Source organism: Pristis pectinata, chromosome 3 (genome assembly GCF_009764475.1).
Source record: "Pristis pectinata isolate sPriPec2 chromosome 3, sPriPec2.1.pri, whole genome shotgun sequence".
NCBI classification, from domain to species: Eukaryota; Metazoa; Chordata; class Chondrichthyes; order Rhinopristiformes; family Pristidae; genus Pristis; species Pristis pectinata.
In genome coordinates, this window is record NC_067407.1 from 129,504,140 (window position 1) to 129,523,997 (window position 19,858).

The 19,858-nt window shown below is 39.4% G+C and overlaps 1 protein-coding gene across 3 annotated transcripts in view; it reads right to left on the reverse strand.

Annotated features, from left to right (window-relative positions):
* Window positions 1-19,858, reverse strand: part of LOC127568437 (fasciculation and elongation protein zeta-2-like) — a 120,203-nt gene that overhangs the window by 12,783 nt on the left and 87,562 nt on the right. For 2 of the 3 annotated variants that reach the window (XM_052012164.1, XM_052012165.1), the window contains exons 5-7: window positions 12,377-12,645; window positions 8,031-8,111; window positions 2,246-2,321 (exon numbers count right to left, since the gene is read on the reverse strand). In XM_052012164.1, the coding sequence (XP_051868124.1) occupies window positions 2,246-2,321; window positions 8,031-8,111; window positions 12,377-12,645 (426 nt within the window). The remainder of the gene's footprint in view (window positions 1-2,245; window positions 2,322-8,030; window positions 8,112-12,376; window positions 12,646-19,858) is intronic. The other variant, XM_052012166.1, reaches the window with a different exon arrangement.

Sequence of the window (19,858 nt, forward strand, 5' to 3'; positions counted from 1 at the left end):
GTGCTCTATGGAATATTGAGGAACACAGGGACCTTGGAGTACAAGTCCAAGCTTCCAGAAAGGGCAGAACAGGTCAAAAAGATTCTGAAGAAGCCATACGGGATACTTGCCTTTATTAACTGGGAATAGAATATAACAGCATGTATGTTATAGTAAAACTTTATACTATAGCTAGACAGCACGGAGTACTGTGTACAGTTCTGATCAGCACATTATGGGAAGGATGAATTACACTGGAAAGAGTATAGTGGAGAGGAGATTCATCAGGACAGAGCAATTCAGTTATGAGCAGAGCTTTGCTAGACTGGATTTATTTTCCTAGGAGTGGAGGGGGCTGAGGGGGGGACCTGATACAGATAACAAAGTTATGAGGGTCATAGATAGGGTAGACAAGAAGGAACATTTTCTCATAGCAGATGTGTCAAAAACCAGAGGACACACATTTAGGGTAAGGAGTGAGAGATTTGGAGGGGATCAAGAACTTTTTCACCCAGAGGCTGCCTAGAATCTGGAATGCATGGACTGAGTGGGTATTGATGCAGGTGTTCTCATAGTATTTAAAAAGTATCTAGACGATCACCTGAATGGGCAAATCATAGAAGGCTACAGGCCAAGTGCTGTAAATAGGGTACTTGATGGTCTGCATGGGCATGTAAGGACCTGTTTCAGTGCTGTATGAACCTGTAACTCTAAAATATTAGGTAAAAAGTTATTGAAAATTCTTGCAACTAGAATTAAAATCAAAAAGCTAGAAGTAGTCAATAGGATCAAGCAACATAAGTGGAGAGAGAAATGAAATTAACTTTTAGGAGTGGCAGGTGCCTGGAATGGGTTACCAGAGGTAGTAGTGGAATCAGGAAGTTTGGTGGAGTTTAAGAGGCTTTTACATTGACACATGAATATGAAAGAATGGAGGGAAATGGATGATAAACAGGAGGAGGACATTTAGTATAAATCGGCATCAAGATCGGCACAACATCATGGGCTGAATGGCCCGTCCAATGCTGTACTGTTCTATGTATATCCATGATTTCTCTTCTAAGGAAAGATATTCCAATGAAAGATCATTTTGACCTAAAATGTCAACTCTGTTTCTCTCCCTGCAAATGCTGCCTTACCTCCTGTGCATTTCCATTGCAGTTTTTTGCTTGCCAATTTTACAAGGATTTAGGCCTTGTCCTGTGCTGTAATGCTGCCAGATGTATGTCTAACATTATACTAGGTTGTGCAATACTCCTGCAGAGGAGATTATCTGTTATTTTAAATGTTATCACTGATTTAACTGAATGCACTTGAACATTATGCAGTAATCTAGCATTAAATATACAGTAGACCACTATAATGAGTATAAAATATTCTGGTTATACATTGAACCTCAATATAACACAGGTGTCAGAGGACAACGTTAATACCCACATTATAAGTAATACTAACATTTACTTAATTTTGGAACTCATCTTTCTCTTGTGTGTCATTTCCACTTCTACCACATGGCTCCATACCCCAGTGTCCAATTACCTCACCAATGTTCAAATGTTTACAAACACAAGTGCACACACTGTCTCAATAGCTTTCCTCAGCATCAACCTCCTTTCTCTCCATTCATTTCTTTCCCAGAATCTATTGTTCCTTCTTCAGTATTGACAAATGAAGGTCTGTCACATTCTGCTGGGAATATTATACCTTCATGTAATCTTGGAATAACTGGAGTGCAGCTGAACACCAGGAACATGCAGGAAACATTGCAGCCATAAAATCCCACATAATTATACAAAGATGCACACCAAGTCTCCCTGGGGGACAGGTCCCATGCACACCGACTCTCACTGGATGTCATCCGCAGACACTGACTCAGAGGTATAGATCCCTGAGGCACAAATTCTCATGATTCTACACATGCCTACATTAGACAATCCATTTGCCATGACTCTGCCCAGTTTATTCCATTAATTTCTCTTTGTAAATCTAATACATTATAATAAAGCTAGGAAACCTAATGACATAATGTACCTATGAATTGCAGACGACAGAATTTGTGCTCTATTTTGCAATGAAATAAAATATACCCAGAGAGATATAACATGATAAAACCCCCAACATATTGAAACTTTAATATAACAAGCTTGTTATATCGAGGTTGCACTGTTATTCACTGGAAATAACCTAACAAATCTTCCCCTTAATGTGTTAAAAGTTAAATCTAGCCCAAGGGTGAACCCCATTTTATAAAATTATCTTTACTCACTTTTAGTTAAAATTTGAAGATCTTCTACTGATGGGGGTCCAGCCTTCTTCTCATAAGGAATGACTGTAGTCAAATACTGTTGCAAAAAGAATAAAATAAACAATATTGATCTGCTATGTGTGGGATTAATATATATTTGTTAACACAAGTGCCATATTTTCACCAACTATCTGTACATGTCCACTGGCTGCAGGCTAAAACCAGTGGGAGGAAAGAAACCGGGGTGGGGTAGGAGGGTGGGAGAGAGGCAAGTAGATTCTGGTAAAGTCCAATGCTTTGCACCATTGCATGCTTTTTATTTACATGCTAGAAACGCTAAATATCAATCATTCAATCACATAGGTAAGTAGCTAACATAAATCACAATTACTGCTCCAGCTGAAGAGCAAAGCAACAGACAGATAGTATTCTTATAAGATGTATCCCTATACACTGCAAACCACAGAAAAATGAGGAAGGGATTTAAATGGAACACAGAAAATAAAAATAAAGAACAAGGAGATGTGATCAGCTGGTCTGAAAAGTTGTGCAAAATTTACAGCTGTGCATTTATTCTTCAATGAAACATATGGAATTATGCCTCAAATTCTTAAATATTTAAAATTTAGCCACCAAATGATCTTGCAATACGTCAAACTAAAACAAAACCAGCAGAACTGAATAGCAGTCATCCCACTTTAATCAGTGATTTAGTTCTGTGTAATATGGTTGGGTGGGGGGGGGGGGGGGAAGGGGGTGCAGGGGCAAGCGAAAATCAGTTCCCAAGAAACTATCATTTGTCAGCTCATGTCAGTCTTGTAGTTAGGATAGGAATACATTATGTTGATGTATAACGTAAATCTACAGTCTGCATTCTTGGTTAAACGCATTTGGGAACTATCAGCCTGCTACTACAGTGAGTAAAATAGAATAATTAGATTTTGATGCACCTGTACTTTACCCTATACATGGGAAACTGATCACCAGACTCACTGAAGGTGTTTACACGGGCAATTTACTTGAAATGTTAGAAGACAGGAGTGGACAGAAGTCCTAATTAACTACAGTATCATAAAGATGATTTCATTTCTATTCAAGAACAAAGGATGGGTCACCATAGGGGAACGATCCACCACTTGGAGAAGATCAAGAGAGCACTTTATAAATCCTGCAACAGAACCTGCTTGGATAGGACTCACTTCTTTAAAAGGTCCACATCCATGTGATCTCAAGTAGGAGACCACATCATACATATAAAGCTTAGATACATCCAGAGTATTACATTCAGTTTAGATAGTGCACTTTAGGAGGATTTATACAAGCTTTATAGAGCAGTACAAATAATACCTGATCTAAAAGGGTTAAATTACAAGGCTATCTGGTAGCTAGGCTTGTATTCCTTTGATTACAGAGGTTTTACAGGAGATCTATTTAAAATGATTAAAGTATTTAATAAGGTAGAAGAAACCATTCTCTCAAATGAGAATTTTGTAAACCAATAACTTTACTGTTTTCCTAGATTTACCGAAGTCCGCACAAATTTGAAATGAAAAAACAGAAATAATAGGATTGTTGTGGCACACAGGAGACAGCCATGTGGTCTATTAGGTCCATGCTAGCTTATTTAGATTAATCTTTTCCACTGTAACCAGCAAATAATTTTCCCTCAAGTTCCACTCAATTCCCATCTGAATGCCCTTCTCAATTTCCATAGAGTCATAGAATCGTACATCATGAAAGTAGGTCATTTGACCCAACTCATCCATGCCAGCCAATATTAATATTCATACTAATCCCATTGCCCTGTACTTTGCCCATAGCTCTCTATACCAAAGTCATTCAGGTGCTCATCTAGACACTTCTTAAATGTTGTCAGTGACCCAATGTCAACCACTCTCTCAGGCTGTGCATTCCAGGTACTCACTGGGTGAAGGTGGTCCCTCATATCCCCTCTCACCCCTTACCCTAAACCTTTGTCCCCTAGTTTTATCTACTTCTGTTATGGGGAAAGTTTCCTGCAGTCTATCGATACCCCTCATAGTTTTATATACCTCAATCATGTCCCTCATAACCTCCTCTGCTCCAGGGAGAACAGACCTAGCTTCTCCATTCTCTCTTCCATCCCAGGCAACATCCTGGTGGATCTCCCCTGCACCCACATTCTACTATACCTTGGTGCACACAGGACTCCAGCTGAGGTCTGACCAAGATTTTATAAAGTTGGAGCATTACCTCCCAGGTCTATAAATACCAAGCTTTTCCCTGATGCCTTTCTTGAAAAGGGGGACAGCACTTGCTGTCCTGCAGTCTTTTGGTACCTCACTTTGTGTCTAGTGAAGATTTAAAACTGTGAGTCCATGCAATCTTTTGGGGAAAAAAAACAAACTGCTGGAGGAATAGATCTTCCTCCAGGAGTTTGTTTTCTTTTTTCCCCCAGATTCCAGCAACTGCAGACTCATGTCCCTAGCAATTTCTTCCCTTGCCTTCCACAACAACCTGGAATAAATCCCATCTGGTCCCAGGGATTTATCCATATTTAAGCTTGCCAAGGGATTGAGTAACTTCTCTTTATTTATGGAGACCTGCACTAGACTGTCACCAACCGCTTCACTGAATTCTCCAACTACAAAATCTGTTTCCTTTGTGAATAAAGACGAAAAGTATTCATTTAGGATTTCACCTATACCTTCTGGCTCCACACACACACATTGCTCCCGTTGTCCATCATGGGCCATACATTTCCCCCTGGTTATTCTCTTGCCCTTAATATACTTATAGAACGCCTTAATCCTGTCTGCCAGTGATTTCTCGTGACTCCTCTTAGCCATCCAAGTTTCTTTTTTAAGCTCCTTCCTACACTTTTTATACTCACGAAAGGCCTTCCCTGTCATTAGTTCCCTATATTTGTCATATGCTTCCCTTTTTGTCTTTATCCCGCCCTCAATATCCCTCAACATGCAGGTTTCCCTATACTTGTTATCCCTGCTTATACCCTTACAGGTATATGTTGGCCTTGAACCCTTGTTATTTCTCCTTTAACTGCTTCCCACTGTGTAGATATAAAGTTACCTGCAAGTAGCTGCTCCCAGTCTACCTTTGCTAGGTCCCCCTTCAAGTTACTGAAAATGGCCTTCCCGCAATTTAAGATCTTTCTTACTGGTCCATCCCTATTCTTTTCCACAACCACTTCAAAATATACAGAGTTACAGTCAATATCCCCAGAATGATCCCCCACTGACACACCCTAATTAACCAACTACATTCCCCAAAGTCCAGGTACAGTAATGCTCCTTCCCTTGTTGGTCTATCTATATAGTGTCAAAAAACTTTCCTGGCCACACCTCAAAACTCCACTCTCTCTGAGCCTTTAGGGCTAAGGCAATCCCAGTTAATTTTTGGGAAATTAAGCTCCCCCAGTACAATAACCCTATTTTTATTGCATCTCTCTGATATCTGCCAACATATCTGCTCTTCAATCTCCTCTTGAATGTTGAGAGGTCTGTAATACATCCCCAGCAAAGTGACAACACCCTTTTTGTTTCTAATCTCTACTCATGTGGTCTTGTTTGCGGAGTCTTCTAGGATATTCTCCCTCAATACGGAAGTAATTCAATTTTTGACCAACAGCGCAATACCTCGCCCCCTTTTACTCCCCCTCTGTGTTGCTCGAAAATTGTATACCCTTGGATACTAAGTTGCCAGTCCTGCCCATGCTTCAACCGTGTCTCAGCGATGGCAACAATATTGTGGAACCCGTGTTAAAGCTTTGAGTTCCTCTACTTTACTATTGGCTGAAAGTCTAGTCTGGCACCCTGGGGACCTAACTGGTGCTGGACCACAGAAACTGCCCCCAATCATCTTCCTCCAAACAGGAGAACTATTCTTTTTAAGTATAGACATCCCCCAGATCATGTAAGAGGTCCAAGAACTGTGTATAAACTAAAGTTTCCCCAAGTTGGAAATGCTGTCGGCTGAAAATGCAAAAGTTGCACCAGTAGGCTAATTAGATACAGATAAGTATCAAGCTTGGTTAATTTTTAATCTTAGTTAGAATCAGTTAATTGGGAAATTTCATTCCCTGTGCCAGATTGTTGATATAGGTAATGGATAGCTGGCAGCCCACACATCAGAGCCTGTCAACCTGAGAAGGATGTTGTTTATTCCCATTCGTTGCTTTCTGTGCAATAATAGTTCCAATCTATGCCCAGTACATCAACCCCAATTTCCAATATCAAAACCTGTCACTATCTTGTACACAGCCATTAAATCCATCAACCAGTTTTGCTAGAAGGTCAGTGGTCAATGGTTTAAGATTATGGAGTCCATTATTTCCTAGTGCTGGAATTTATACTGTTGCTCTATATGGATCTCACACTAACACAAATGTATTACTCAGTGAACTTGTGCTGACCAATTTTATCTGAACACATTGGTAAATTATTTTTCTCCTTCCCCAAGAGCATAACCTTTAAAAATATCATAAGGTTAAAGGTACAGTGACAATATCAATACAGGCAACCCTCGTGTTATGGGGGTTAGGTGTTGCATTCCTAGGTAACGGTCTGTATTGCAATTTCCCGTGCCTGTACTGCAATTTGCGCATACACCAAGAAACACAAGTTAAAAAAAATTGTTTGTCTCTTTACTTTTATTCACATAAATTCCAAGAGTGCGAATTTTATTCCTTATCTCAAATTTCTGGGTAGCGATTTGCAAATTCTGAAAGAGTGAATGCTCATTACCTGAACGGCCGTAATGCAGAAGTTGCCTGTACCAATTTTGTAAGTTCTTATTGATAATGGCTTACTATCCTCAGTACTCTTCACTGTTCTTCAGATTTGCCATCATTACCCTTTTCCTTGAGCACTAGTGGCCCATCTCCAACCTCTCTTAAACGATATAGCCTCCTAAATTCAAGCCTATTCTACCTGGAACTCTTTGTTTGAATCCTTCCAATCAGGCTTCAGGTGCAGCTACAGTATTGAAATGGTTCTGAGCAAAATCAGCAGTGACATTCTATTATAACAAAACATGACTTGAGACCCACTGCCCTTGCCCTACTATGTGTGGAGCTCTATGGGATTGGAACATTTACTGAAACAGTAATGAGAACTACTGAGGCCCAGTACCCTAGTTTTCTGTCCTATTAGTTTTGTATTTTGCTAATTATACTCTTCTAGACTATAAAGGAATGCTCTAAATCACAATTATGTAGAGAACAAGTAGTTCATGGCATGTAAAATTCTTTGCCTATAGGTGGCACCATTTCATAGCAATGTTACCAACCAGAGAGCAATGTTGATAAGCAATTCATATAGTCTTTGGTATGTTTTAGTTGCCCTTAAAGAAATTTATAAGATTTATAAAACATGCAGTTCCAAATCAAGATGTTAGATTTGTTATTATCCTGAACAATTTATTCTTAGGTCATTAATGTTTGAACCTAGTTCCTCATAAACAACCAACGAATTGCTGGTTGCTATCGTCTATCACCGGAAGAACTTCGATTAATCAAGGGAAAAGCCAGCAATCACTAAAGCAAAACTCATCAAGACAACATCATGAGTATGCCCTAGTGGAAAAGACTGCCTTTGCAATCAATATTGATGTCAGTTAATATAGAAAAAAGGAAAATTTTCTCTACTTTCTGCTATATTAATAAATGGCCCAAATCTAAGACAGTTTCACTAGTTTAACAAAAAATGTTATAAAATGTACACCATCTACCCGATCACAAATGATGCAAACTGCAACCACATAAAGAAGTGACTGTAAGGGAATTATAAGTATAAACCATACAAGGCACCTGTTTCTCACCACCTGAGCTTCCAAATGTCTGGCGAAAGCCATTCTGAATGACATTTGAGAGTCCCTCCATGCTGAAACGCTGAAGCAGGAGAAAACAGAAAAAGGACAGAGAAAGAGCATATGAAAATCACAGGCTCACAACTGACAGCACACAGGGGGACAAGAGCAAGAAGATGCAAGATGAAGACCAACCATAAAACATAGCTGTTAACAGACATTTAAAACATCACCGTCAGTCTTTCAGAAATTATAATTAGCATACTGATGTCTCAGTTAAAATCCTTCCACTAATTCCAAACATCTGCGCTTGTAGTTCATTTAAAGTGGAGTTTTTGTAACTGTGTAGAGATAAAATCTGAGATAACATGCTACAACACTTGATGTAATATAAATGAAAGGATCACAATTCATAAAAACATGTATTCCATCCTACCAAAGACTGTCCCTTTTCTTCACTCCACCTCTCCTCCTTTCTCTGAACCTAGAAACTTGTTTTGTCTGAACACCTCAATTTCAATGAAAAGTTACTGAACTAAAATATTACCTATGTTTCTCTCGCAGATGCCGGCCAAATAACTGAGTATTTCCAACATATTTTTGTTTTCTTTCATAACTTTAGAGTTATACAGCTAACCACATGCACTGAATGAATAAAACAACTCATGGCTGAACAGGACATATTAACTGTATTGGGATAAATATTTTATACATTCAACTTTCATACAGATATACTGTACTTTTATCAAAATTCTTCATGACTACCAAAATCCAAATCATCTGAAGTATTATTTTTCCCTAAATCCTATCCTTGGGTACTTTCAGAGCTGTGAACAAGAATTTGAAAGACAAAGCAAAAGAGCCTGACGAAAAGCTGGTAGAAAGGAAATAGACTAATATTTGTTTGCAGTTAACATTGACAATAATTTAATGATTTTAAGGTAAAACAGATATTGCCTGGAATTCTTCATGGAATTTGCTGGCCTCCGAACTACCATTTCTTCAGAAACGTTTCAATATGTAACAAACCATTGTAATTTCTTATAATAAACAAAGCCATTTTGACATTGAATTGTGCCCTTCAAATATAATGCCATCAAAGTGAGTTGGTACTGCTGGAATTGCTTGCACAGGTTCTGGGAAAACTAACCACAGCCAGAAAGACCCAATAGAAAAGTCCTGGTCTTATGATGTTCTGTAAGTTTAACTCTTTAAGTAACAGATGCTAGAATGCACTACATTTGTAATTTTTGAGGATGAATTATGGCTTGGGTATGTTTTAAGATGGACGTAGGCAACAAGGACAAAGTTGAATTTATTGCCATGAGGAAACTTTTGCCTCAAATAACTGTGGTGAGGTTATTCATAGAGTTATAGAGCACAGAAACAGACCCTTCGGCCCTACACGTTTATGTCGACCAAGCTGCCTTCCTGAGCTAGTCTCATTTGCCTGCATTAGGGCCATATCCCTCAATCTCTTCTATCAATGAATCTGTCCAAATGACTTTTAAACGTTAAAAATGTACCCACTTCTGGCAGCTAGTTCCATACACTCTCCAACGTCTGTGTGGAAAAACCAACCACTCAGGTCCCCTCTAAATCTTTCTCCTTTCACCTTAAACATTTTAGAGTCTCCTACACTGGGAAAAAGACTGTCATCATCCACCTTATCTATGCCTCTCATAATTTTATAAACCTCTATCAGGTCACCCCTCAGCCTCCCTCGCTCCAGGGAAAACAGTCCCAGCCAACCCAGTCTCTCCTTATAGCTCAAGCCTTCCAGTTCTGACAAAATCCTTGTGAACCTTTTCTGCACCCTCTTGAGCTTAATCATATCCTTCCTATAGTTTGGCGACCAGAACAGCACATAATATTCCAGCTGCAGTCTCACCAACATCTCATACAGCTTTAACATGACGTTCCAACTCTTGGTCTCAGTGCCCTTCCTGATGAAGGCAAATGTGAGATATGCCTTCTTCACCACCTTGTCTACCCGTGTCACCACTTTCAGGGAACTATATGCTTGTACCCCTAGGTCTCTCTGATCTACAACGCTCCTCGGGGCCTTGTCATTTACCATGTGTGTCCTGTCTTGGCTTAACTTCCCAAAACTCATCACTTAACACTTGTTTCAGTTAAATTCCATCCACCATTTCTTGGCCCACTTTCCCAGTTGATCTAGATTCTGTTGTAAACCTTAGACAATCTTCTTCACTGGCTACTACACCACCAATTTTGATGTCATCTGCAAACTTACTAGTCATGCCACCTACATTCTCATCCAAATTAATATATATGACAAATAACAGGGGGCCTAGGGTGCCTAACAATGATTGAATAGCAAATTCCGATCCACCACAAAGGAAAAGTAGTGATGTATGTTTGTTAGGGTCTTATGGGATAAAGGAATAAACGGAAGTAACAACAATTTTCATCTCTTCTCAGCAGTATTTTTTTTATTCCTCTCATACCTATTGGTTAAAAATATTTGTGTCTTTGAAGTTAATCTCACACAGATAAACTAGGGATTTGTAAACTATATTTGATGACAGGATCTTACATCTTGTTCTTGATATTGGAAATCACAGGAAAGAAAGTCATGTATCAAAGTTATTGCTATCCATTTCTGAAGGATGGACAAGCAGCTTGGCAATTAAAACAAAAAAAATAAATTTCCTAATTATAAATTACTTGAAAACTCAAAGAAATTTATTTCTCATCCTTGCTTTGCTAAAGTTAATAGATGAATAAATAAAACAAATCAGCTTATTGAAGCTGAAATCTTCAATTAAAGTCTCAAATTTATCTCCAAGAAGTGCAGTCGTTCAAACCTGCTGGCCTTGGTCAAGTGAATTTTGTCAGCTCTCTCCCTGTAGGTTTGACAGTCAAAACAGCAGCACTCCAAGTCATGAAGATGACGTGAAAAATAAGAGCAACAGTGGGCAAAAGAGATCTACTTACCATATTGATGATGTAAACTGCTCTTGTGTTTTATAAAGATGTAAAAGGCAGCTATTTGGAATTTGACAAGTTAATAGGCAAAGATGCTGCCATTGATAAGTCATTTTCGATAATGTCAAACCAGACAGAAATACTGCACAGGGACAATGTATATCAAGGAATTTAGATAATGGAATTCTGTCTCTAAAATACAAATTTTAAAATCTCTCTAGTAAGTAGCACAGCTACAAGGCATAATTACAAATCAATTTAGAAGCTTTTTCACTTGAAAGATAGGAAAGAACTATAGGTTAATCCCCCAACCCTCACTTTGATGTAGGGATGTAGTAGTGTTCACATGCACAGGTCTACTGTTATGAAATTATCTCTCCTCCTTCAAAATAAACCTTCCAGTTTCTCCAGCATATGGTGCTAATTCCTTTGACATGCTAATCTTACTGAATTTGCTCAGAGGGAGAAAATTGTATTTGGGTGTTGGTTTTCCTCTGTTAGTCTTCAATGAAGTTGTAACAAAAGGCCTGTACAGATTCTGTAATGCTAATCTGTATAATAACATGGAGGAAAGTCCACTGCAAGAAAATGAGATTTTATAATTAGACTTTAAATGATTCAGAATGAATAAATCTATTCACAGACAACTTCATTGTCATGCAGTGTAAATAGAAAGAATTCTGCACAATGTGGCATGGCATCCATTAGAAGTAGCTGCGTATTCCCTGAACATAACGAATAAAATCTTTTGTTTTGAGTTTGATCCTGCAAATAAACTTTCCTCTCCTTAACTGTCAGCCTGTTTTTTTTTTCCAAAACATTAAAGGTAATGAATCTGACAACACAAATGATATTGTGTGAGAGCTGCACACTCTAAAAATAATTTGTGTTGCAACATTAAATGGGAGCTGAAGTAATGAGAGTACTGGATAAAAGCAATATCAAAAAATGCATAGTTATATTTCTATCCCCTGCTCTCATTATTAATCTGTTGGAGGCAATATCTGAAAGTGCATCTCTGACAGCCTTCAGTCAACTAATAGGACAAGCTCATACTCCCGTGACTAGATCAGTTTTACAGCCATGAAATTTTAAATTACTGCTTTCCCCCCTGCCCCCCATCCTCATCTCAAGGGACAGTCCTTTCACCACAGAATATTGTTCCACAACATGCCACAATAAAGCCATGCTTCTTCATAATGCTGATTGATTAAATCAGCACCCCTCTGTAATTTTGCCCCTCAATAGCATTTCTTCCACAAACAAACTGAATAAGGATTGACTCAAACTCTGCAAAATAGTGTTTGGTTTAATTTTTTTTGAATAATCTCCATACAAATTAATCACAGATAATACCAGGAGACTTGTTCCTCTGCTGGTCTAGCCATGACTCACCGTTCCTGGCATGTGACTTTTCTCTTGCTTTCCATTTTGTGGGCTTCCATTCTTCTGTTTCTTTTTTTTCTTCATTGTTTCCCTGTGCTCTTTCTGTTTGTTTTGCACCTCAATGAGTATGGAGATGAAGCTGTTTTTCACCTCTTTTTCAAACTCCAACTCATCACGTAAAGCTAGCTGTTGAATCAGCTCCTCTGAATAGTCTTTTATTGCAGTCTCAATTTCCTCCAAAAGCTCATTTAATTCAGCCATGGACAATCGCTTCACACCTGAAAAAAAAGTTAAACACAACAGCTGATAGGCTAAATTGAATGTACAATAAACAAGGAATGTACAATAAGCATGGCAGTTCACAGAATCTAATATTTTGATAATTTTGTGCATCAACAAATGACAAATAAATTTGGATCTGCATTATCAACCCATTTTTTTGGAAAATGTATATTTGCAATCACAACTGAAAGCAAGAAAAAGAATACCTTCAAGTCAAATGTGCTTTACCAAACCTTAAATCTAAATATCAATCGCATTGTCTCAGAATATAGTGTTCATTTAAGAACAAATATGATTCTCAATTAACTGGCTAGCCACAAATCAGAATGTAGATCAGAATGAGGAATGTTCATTCATTCACTTGGCCAGTGATGGAGACCCCACAGGATTTTGTAATCACTTTCCTTTAACTTATGTAAAGGCACAGAGAAATTTACGTGATTTAAAGTAAAATAACATGGTGTTTGCCCTCAGAGTCCACAAATCATCCTCCTTTTGAGCAAAATGCATATCCTTAATTTCCCTGTGCAGTACTTTTTCATTTCCTTTCATCTACACAATTCACAATTGACTTTCCCAGCTGCTCAGCAATGATTGAACCTTCTGAACAACAGAAGGTGCATGCTATGCCTTTCTCATCCTTCCTCTGGCTACACAAAACTGTATTTCAAGGGTGCCTGCCACCACTTTATTTATTCATTATTGCTGTATTAAGTATGACTGAAGGTACCCTCCCTTTATCTGAGGTAGAGACAGCTAAACAGTAGTAATGGATCTTCACAATGTCTATCATGCAAAACCCCTTCTCTCTTTTCTGCTAAATCAAAAGTTAATCATTGAATGTAGAAGTTTGCATACTATTTTAAATAATGTGTTGATTCTACTTCTCAATGTTTACTACAATGAGCAGAAATGAACACTATCTGTTGTATTTGATGAATAGCTCAGAGATAATATTATCCATGCCCTCTTGGCTGTACATTGGCGATGGATCAGCAAGGAGTCTGTGATCATCAGTGATCCATGATAAATTTACTGCACCTGTAGAGATCTGAAGGGAGCTCATGAGTAACTCATCCCAATGAATGATATCTGTTTATAAATGACATTAAATTTATATCTTTCACTTAACAAGTAGTGACTAAAAGGCAGCTGATTTGCTTCAGACTGAAAGATTGGATGGGGGCTGTCTGGGAAGTAGTTCAAAGCATTTGGTCAAACCTCCCTAATAAGGAGCTGTAACAGAGAACAGCAGATTTAATAATCTGACAGCCCTGGGCCAAAATTATCCTTCTTGTCTATGATGTACTGCATAATAGTCACCAAACTTCAGAAGTAATTCATCATGTGAAGAGCTCTGACACATTTTGATGTGATATCATGCTACAGAAATGCCTTCTAAAATCAAACCAGACTTTGTTTGTATTGCACTCTTCTACTGCAAATCTTCTGCTGTGACTAATACACAAGAAAGTAAAATTTACTTGCAAATTGTGCAGATGTACCAGAAAGTCACTATTCACTTCCACTAACATACTGTGAAAAGCAGAAGCAATACAATTCCTTCAACTCAAAGAATAAAATCTGGCAAACATTATGAAACCACAGCTCCCTTCCCAAATTTTAGATATGAAAATGAGGCTATAGTAAATAAACTCTTTTGAAACCCACCAAGCACCAAATCATAGCTTTGCATAAGATGCAAATTATGCTCAACCTTTGCAAAATTTAATGATAAGCCATATGATAGCTACTAACTTAGTAACAAGAACAAATGGATGCTTTTACATTTGGCATTTCTATAATTTTTTTTGGACAAGATAACCATGGTCAACACCTTGCATTTGCACTTGACTTCTTAACCAGTTGATCTAAATATGCTCAATATTTATTTTATTCCAGCCTTTAGATTCATAAATCCATTTTGAACATGTCTCATGATTTAACATTCTCAGACATTCAGTTAATTGATTTCCTTTAATACAAACTAATTTTTCAAAGTTAGCATCCAAAACACCTCCTTGGCATCTTTCCAATGCCATCATGTACAACCTTAATGTGGTGACCAGGACTGCCAAACAAGTGATTTTATAGGTCTTTCATGACCGCATGGTTCTTACATTTTACATCAACCAGTACAGGCAAATATCCCGTATGCCCTCTTAACCATCTTAAGTACTATCTTACATCCTCTGCTCCTCCACATACCTCTACATCTACAATTTTCTGTGCATTCTATTAGCTTGCTTTCCCTCTCCAAACATTACCTCACATTTTTCCAGATTGAATACCATTTGCCAATTTTCTGCTCACATAATCAGTTCATTAGTGCCTTCATGCAGCCAAAAACTTTTCTTTCCCACTATCAACCACTCTGCTGATATTAGTACCATCTGCAAAGAAGCTGCTCATCTCAAGAAGATGCTTCATATCAGGTGGATGGGGCAAAGTTGCAGAGCTTTGATCTGAACCACTGGTTGCAAGATCACTCAGCTGAGCATGCTGCTGAGTTGTAACTCAACTGCTCCTGCTGCTGTTGCCGATGATAAAGGTTGTCTGATGAAGCAAACGATTATGATAGAATACAATTATGCTGTTGACCCACTGACACTCAAAGATGCCCAGTTTTGAGCTCCCAGATCTGTTTTGAATTTATCAATCTGACACACTTATAGGGCCACAAAACATGGTGGAGGGCATGGTGGAACTTAGTCTTCACGAGGGCAGTGTAACAGTCACTCCCAAAAAGTCACAGCTGCTGTTCCTCTCACCACCCTGGTTCAAACCCAGTATAGCAGCAAGGTCCTTCAGGACTTATATCCAGCTGAGTCAGTGAAGGTGCTAATGAGCCACTCTTAGTGATGGACACTTAAGTCCCCTTTCTAAAGGGGACCGAAACCTGCTTCATGTGACCGTGCTATTCAACCTGAGGGCTTCTCAATCCACCAAATGGACCGCACAGCGTCCTTGGGCAAAGTTAGAGGTGGAGGGGTCTGCTTCTTAATCAATAACTCATGGTCCTCGAACTTGACGGTCCTGGCGAGCTCCTGCTCACCCAGCCTGGAATATCTAATGGTGAAGTGTTGACCATACTACCTGCCACGGGAGTTCACTTCAGCTATCCTGATGGCAGTCTACATCTCACCCCAGACAGACACTGAAGCCTGCACTCAATGAACTATACTCTGTGGTCAACAACCTTGAGACAGGATACCCTGAGGCCCTCTTCTTTACTGCAGCTGACTTCAACCAGGCCAATCTCAAGAGTGTGCTAGGAAAGTACTACCAACACGTCTCCTGTTCCACCAGGACCCCTAACACCCTTGACCATTGCTACACACACATCAAAGATGTCTTCCGAGCCACCCCTCACCCTCACTTTGGTACATCTGACCACCAGGCTGTGTTCTTCCTCCCTGCACTGAAATGGGAGGATCCACTACAGAGAGTCATGCAGTGCTGGTCTGAGGAAATAGATGAGCTTCTACACGACTGCTTTGAGTCAGTAGACTGGTCCACGTTCAAAGACTCAGCTGCCAGCCTTGATGAGTATGTTACCACGGTCATGGACTTTATCAGCAAGTGTTGAGGACTGTGTACCAAAGAGGACAATACGGGTGTTCCCAAAATGGAAACCACGCATGAACTGGGAGATCCACTCCTTACTGAAGTCGAGGACTGCTACATTCAAATCAGGTGACACTGACCTTTACAAGAAATTGAGATAAAACCTTTAGAAAGCAATCAGGAATGCCAAGAGACAATACCAGTTCAAAATAGAGTCCCAGATCAGCCATCAGTTGTGGGAGGGCTTCCATGCTATAATGGGCTACAAACCGAAGTGGGGCAGTGTAGTCAACAACAGCGCATCCCTTCCTGATGAGGTTAACGCATTCCATGCACGTTTTGAACAGAACAGGAGTGGATTGTCACCACCCACCCTGACAATGCAACTGAACCCGTGGTCACCATCAAGGAGTGTATCTGAGAAAAGTATCTGGCCCGGATGGTGTCCCTAGCTGTGTGCTCAGATTTTGAGCTGATGAGCTGGCAGGGTTATTTGCTGACATATTTAACCTCTCCCTGATTCAATCTGAGGTTCCCACCTGTTTTAAGAAGACCACAATTAACCTGGTACCTAAGAAAAACAAGGTAACATGCCTTAATGACTACCGACCAGTGGCTCTGACATCCACCATCATGAAGTGCTTCGAGAGGCTGGTCATGGCACGCATTAACTCCAGCCTCCCAGAAAACCTTGACCTACTGCAATTCGCCTACCACCAAAATAGGTCTACAGTGGATGCCATCTCCCTGGCCCTATACTCATCTCTAGAGCATCTGGACAGTAAAGACACCTATGTTAGATTACTGTTTATTGACTACAGCTCCACCTTCAATACTGTAATTCCAAGCAAACTCATCACCAAACTCCGAGACCTGGGACTCAACACCTCCCTCTGCAACTGGATCCTTGACTTTCTGACTAACAGATCGCAATCAGTGAGGATAGGCAGCAACACCTCCAGCACGATTATTCTCAACACTGGTGTCCCACAAGGCTGCGTCCTCAGCCCTCTACTCTACTCCCTATATACTCATGACTGTGTGGCCAGATTCTGCTCTAACTCCATCTACAAGTTTGCAGATGATACAACCATTGTAGGCCATATCTCAAATAATGATGAGTCGGAGTACAGGAAGGAGATAGAGAGCTTAGTGACATGGTGTCATGACAACAACCTTTCCCTCAATATCAGCAAAACGAAAGAGTTGGTCATTGACTTCAGGAAAGGGAGCAGGGTACATGTACCTGTCTACATCAATGGTGCTGAGGTCAAGGGGGTTGAGAGCTTCAAGTTCCTAGGAGTGAACATCACCAATAGCCTGTCCTGATCCAACCATGCAGACACCATGGCCAAGAAAACTCACCAGCGCCTCTACTTCCTCAGAAGGCTAAAGAAATTTGGCATGTCCCCTTTGACACTCACCAACTTTTATTGATGCACCATCGAAAGCATCCTATCTGGATGCATCATGGCTTAGTACAGCAACTGCTCTGCCCAGGACTGCTAGAAACTGCAAAGAGTTGTGGACACCCTACCCAGCACATCATGGAAACCAGCCTCCCCTCCATGGGTTCTGTCTATACCTCTCAGTGCCTTGGTGAAGCAGCCAGCATAATCAAAGACCCCACCCACCCGAGTAATTCTCTCTTCTCTCCCATCAGGCAGAAGATACAGGAGCCTGAGGGCACATACCACCAGGCTCAAGGGACAGCTTCTATCCCACGGTGATAAGACTATTGAATGGTTCCCTTATAAGATGAGATGGACTCTTGACCTCACAATCTACCTTGTTGTGACCTTGCACCTTATTGTCTACCTGCAATGCACTTCCCTGTAGCTGTGACACTTTACTCTGTATTCTGTTATTGTTTTACCCTATACTACCTCAATGCACTGTGTAATGAATTGATCTGTACGAACGGTATGCAAGGACAAGTTTTTCCACTCTACCTCGGTACAAAGGACAATAATAACCAGTACCAATGTACATTCTGATTCCTTGTTATTCTCAGTACTTCTCCCAAGTAGTGTTCAAATTGAAGGAGTATTGATTCATAAATTAAGGAGGAATGATAGAAGATAATCAGCAGAATGTTTCCTTTCTCATCTTTCAACTGGTGCTATGGCACATCAAGGTTGAGGACTCACAGGGCCATTCCTTCCTAACTGCACATGTATGTTCAACCATTTCTGGCTGATGGGTCCAGGAACGGTGCAGCAGGAAAGAATCTGGGAGTTGTCTGAAAGTTATGATTCCATCAATATGATCATGCTTGATTAGCCTGTGCAACAGCTCTTTCAATTTAAGCATTTCCTCAAATTTTCTGCAGCAGTGTTAGGATTTTGTACATCTTTGTTGGGTGTGAATGAGTGCCTAGGTGGCTCCAAGTGGGATTAGAACTCAGATCCCTGGATCATTTCGAGGTGGCCTCTGAATCAATGGAGTAACCTCTATTCTACATCTTTGCCCATTCACTTTACCTATCTTTGTAATTGAATGTTTCCACCTACACTGCTTATAACAATGCTTTCTGTGTCGTTAACAAATCTGAGACATGAAACCAATTAAGTAAATTGCTCCTTCTCATGACAATGGGGCTCAGGTCTTATTTTAACTAGAAGCCCTTGAGCACCCAAAGTGGCTATTCTTCATAGATGTGTCCTACTTCTCAGTGAATGTGTCTTACTTCTCAGTGAATTTCAATGGCCTTTTGCCTTGCATAATGGCATACACCAATCATTCCATTGAAAGCAAATCTATAACATAGTCCCGTTCGCTTTCTGTTTTATATGCTGAAATGGTACATACTATGAATACCCAACTAGTCTGACACCATACATAAAATGGCAGAAAAAAACTTGATTGCTGGCAGAGCTTATTATCTACCATCTATGTTGTTCTGAGCTAAAGGTTCTACACATTTCTGATGCATTTGATGGCAGTGGCATTTCTTGGCTTACTTATTCTATAGAACTGGTTATCAGAAAGTACCGAGTCACAAACCAATATAAATATAGATATAATTTATTGTATTTAATATCTAAATATAGATGTAATATAAATATAACTTCATATTTTCCAGAAATTTAATACACACAGAACAGTAAATGGTTAGATCTGTATTAAAGCAATCAAAGTGGATGGGTAATTTCATTTTTAACAAGAGTATGTTTAAAAACATTTAAAATTGACTTATGTGCCTTAAAGTTAATAAATACCTCAGTAAATAAAGCTTACCTAAATGTTGGCTCTGGTAAAAATCAATAGGTCTCTGTTAAAATACATTTAGCCATGTAAGATGAACTACAGCACTAACTGATACTCTACAGTTAAATTTCAGTGCTCAACAGAAATATATCAGACATGGTCATACTTGGAGGACTTGTTTTTTTCAAAGAATACAATGTAAACAATGAATATTTCTTCTCTTGCAATAGTGGCTCTCTCTGGTAATAATACAAGAAAAATTGCAATTAAAGCTAAAGCCAGCTTCAAACTAGCAACAGCATTTTAACATAACTGGGTCCAATCCAATGCAACAACTGTATCTAGCTTCCTTCTGAGGAGAGTTATTAATAAGAGCCACTGAATGGTGTGTTTACAGAACATCTAAATGCATTTCATGCAACAATGAAATCC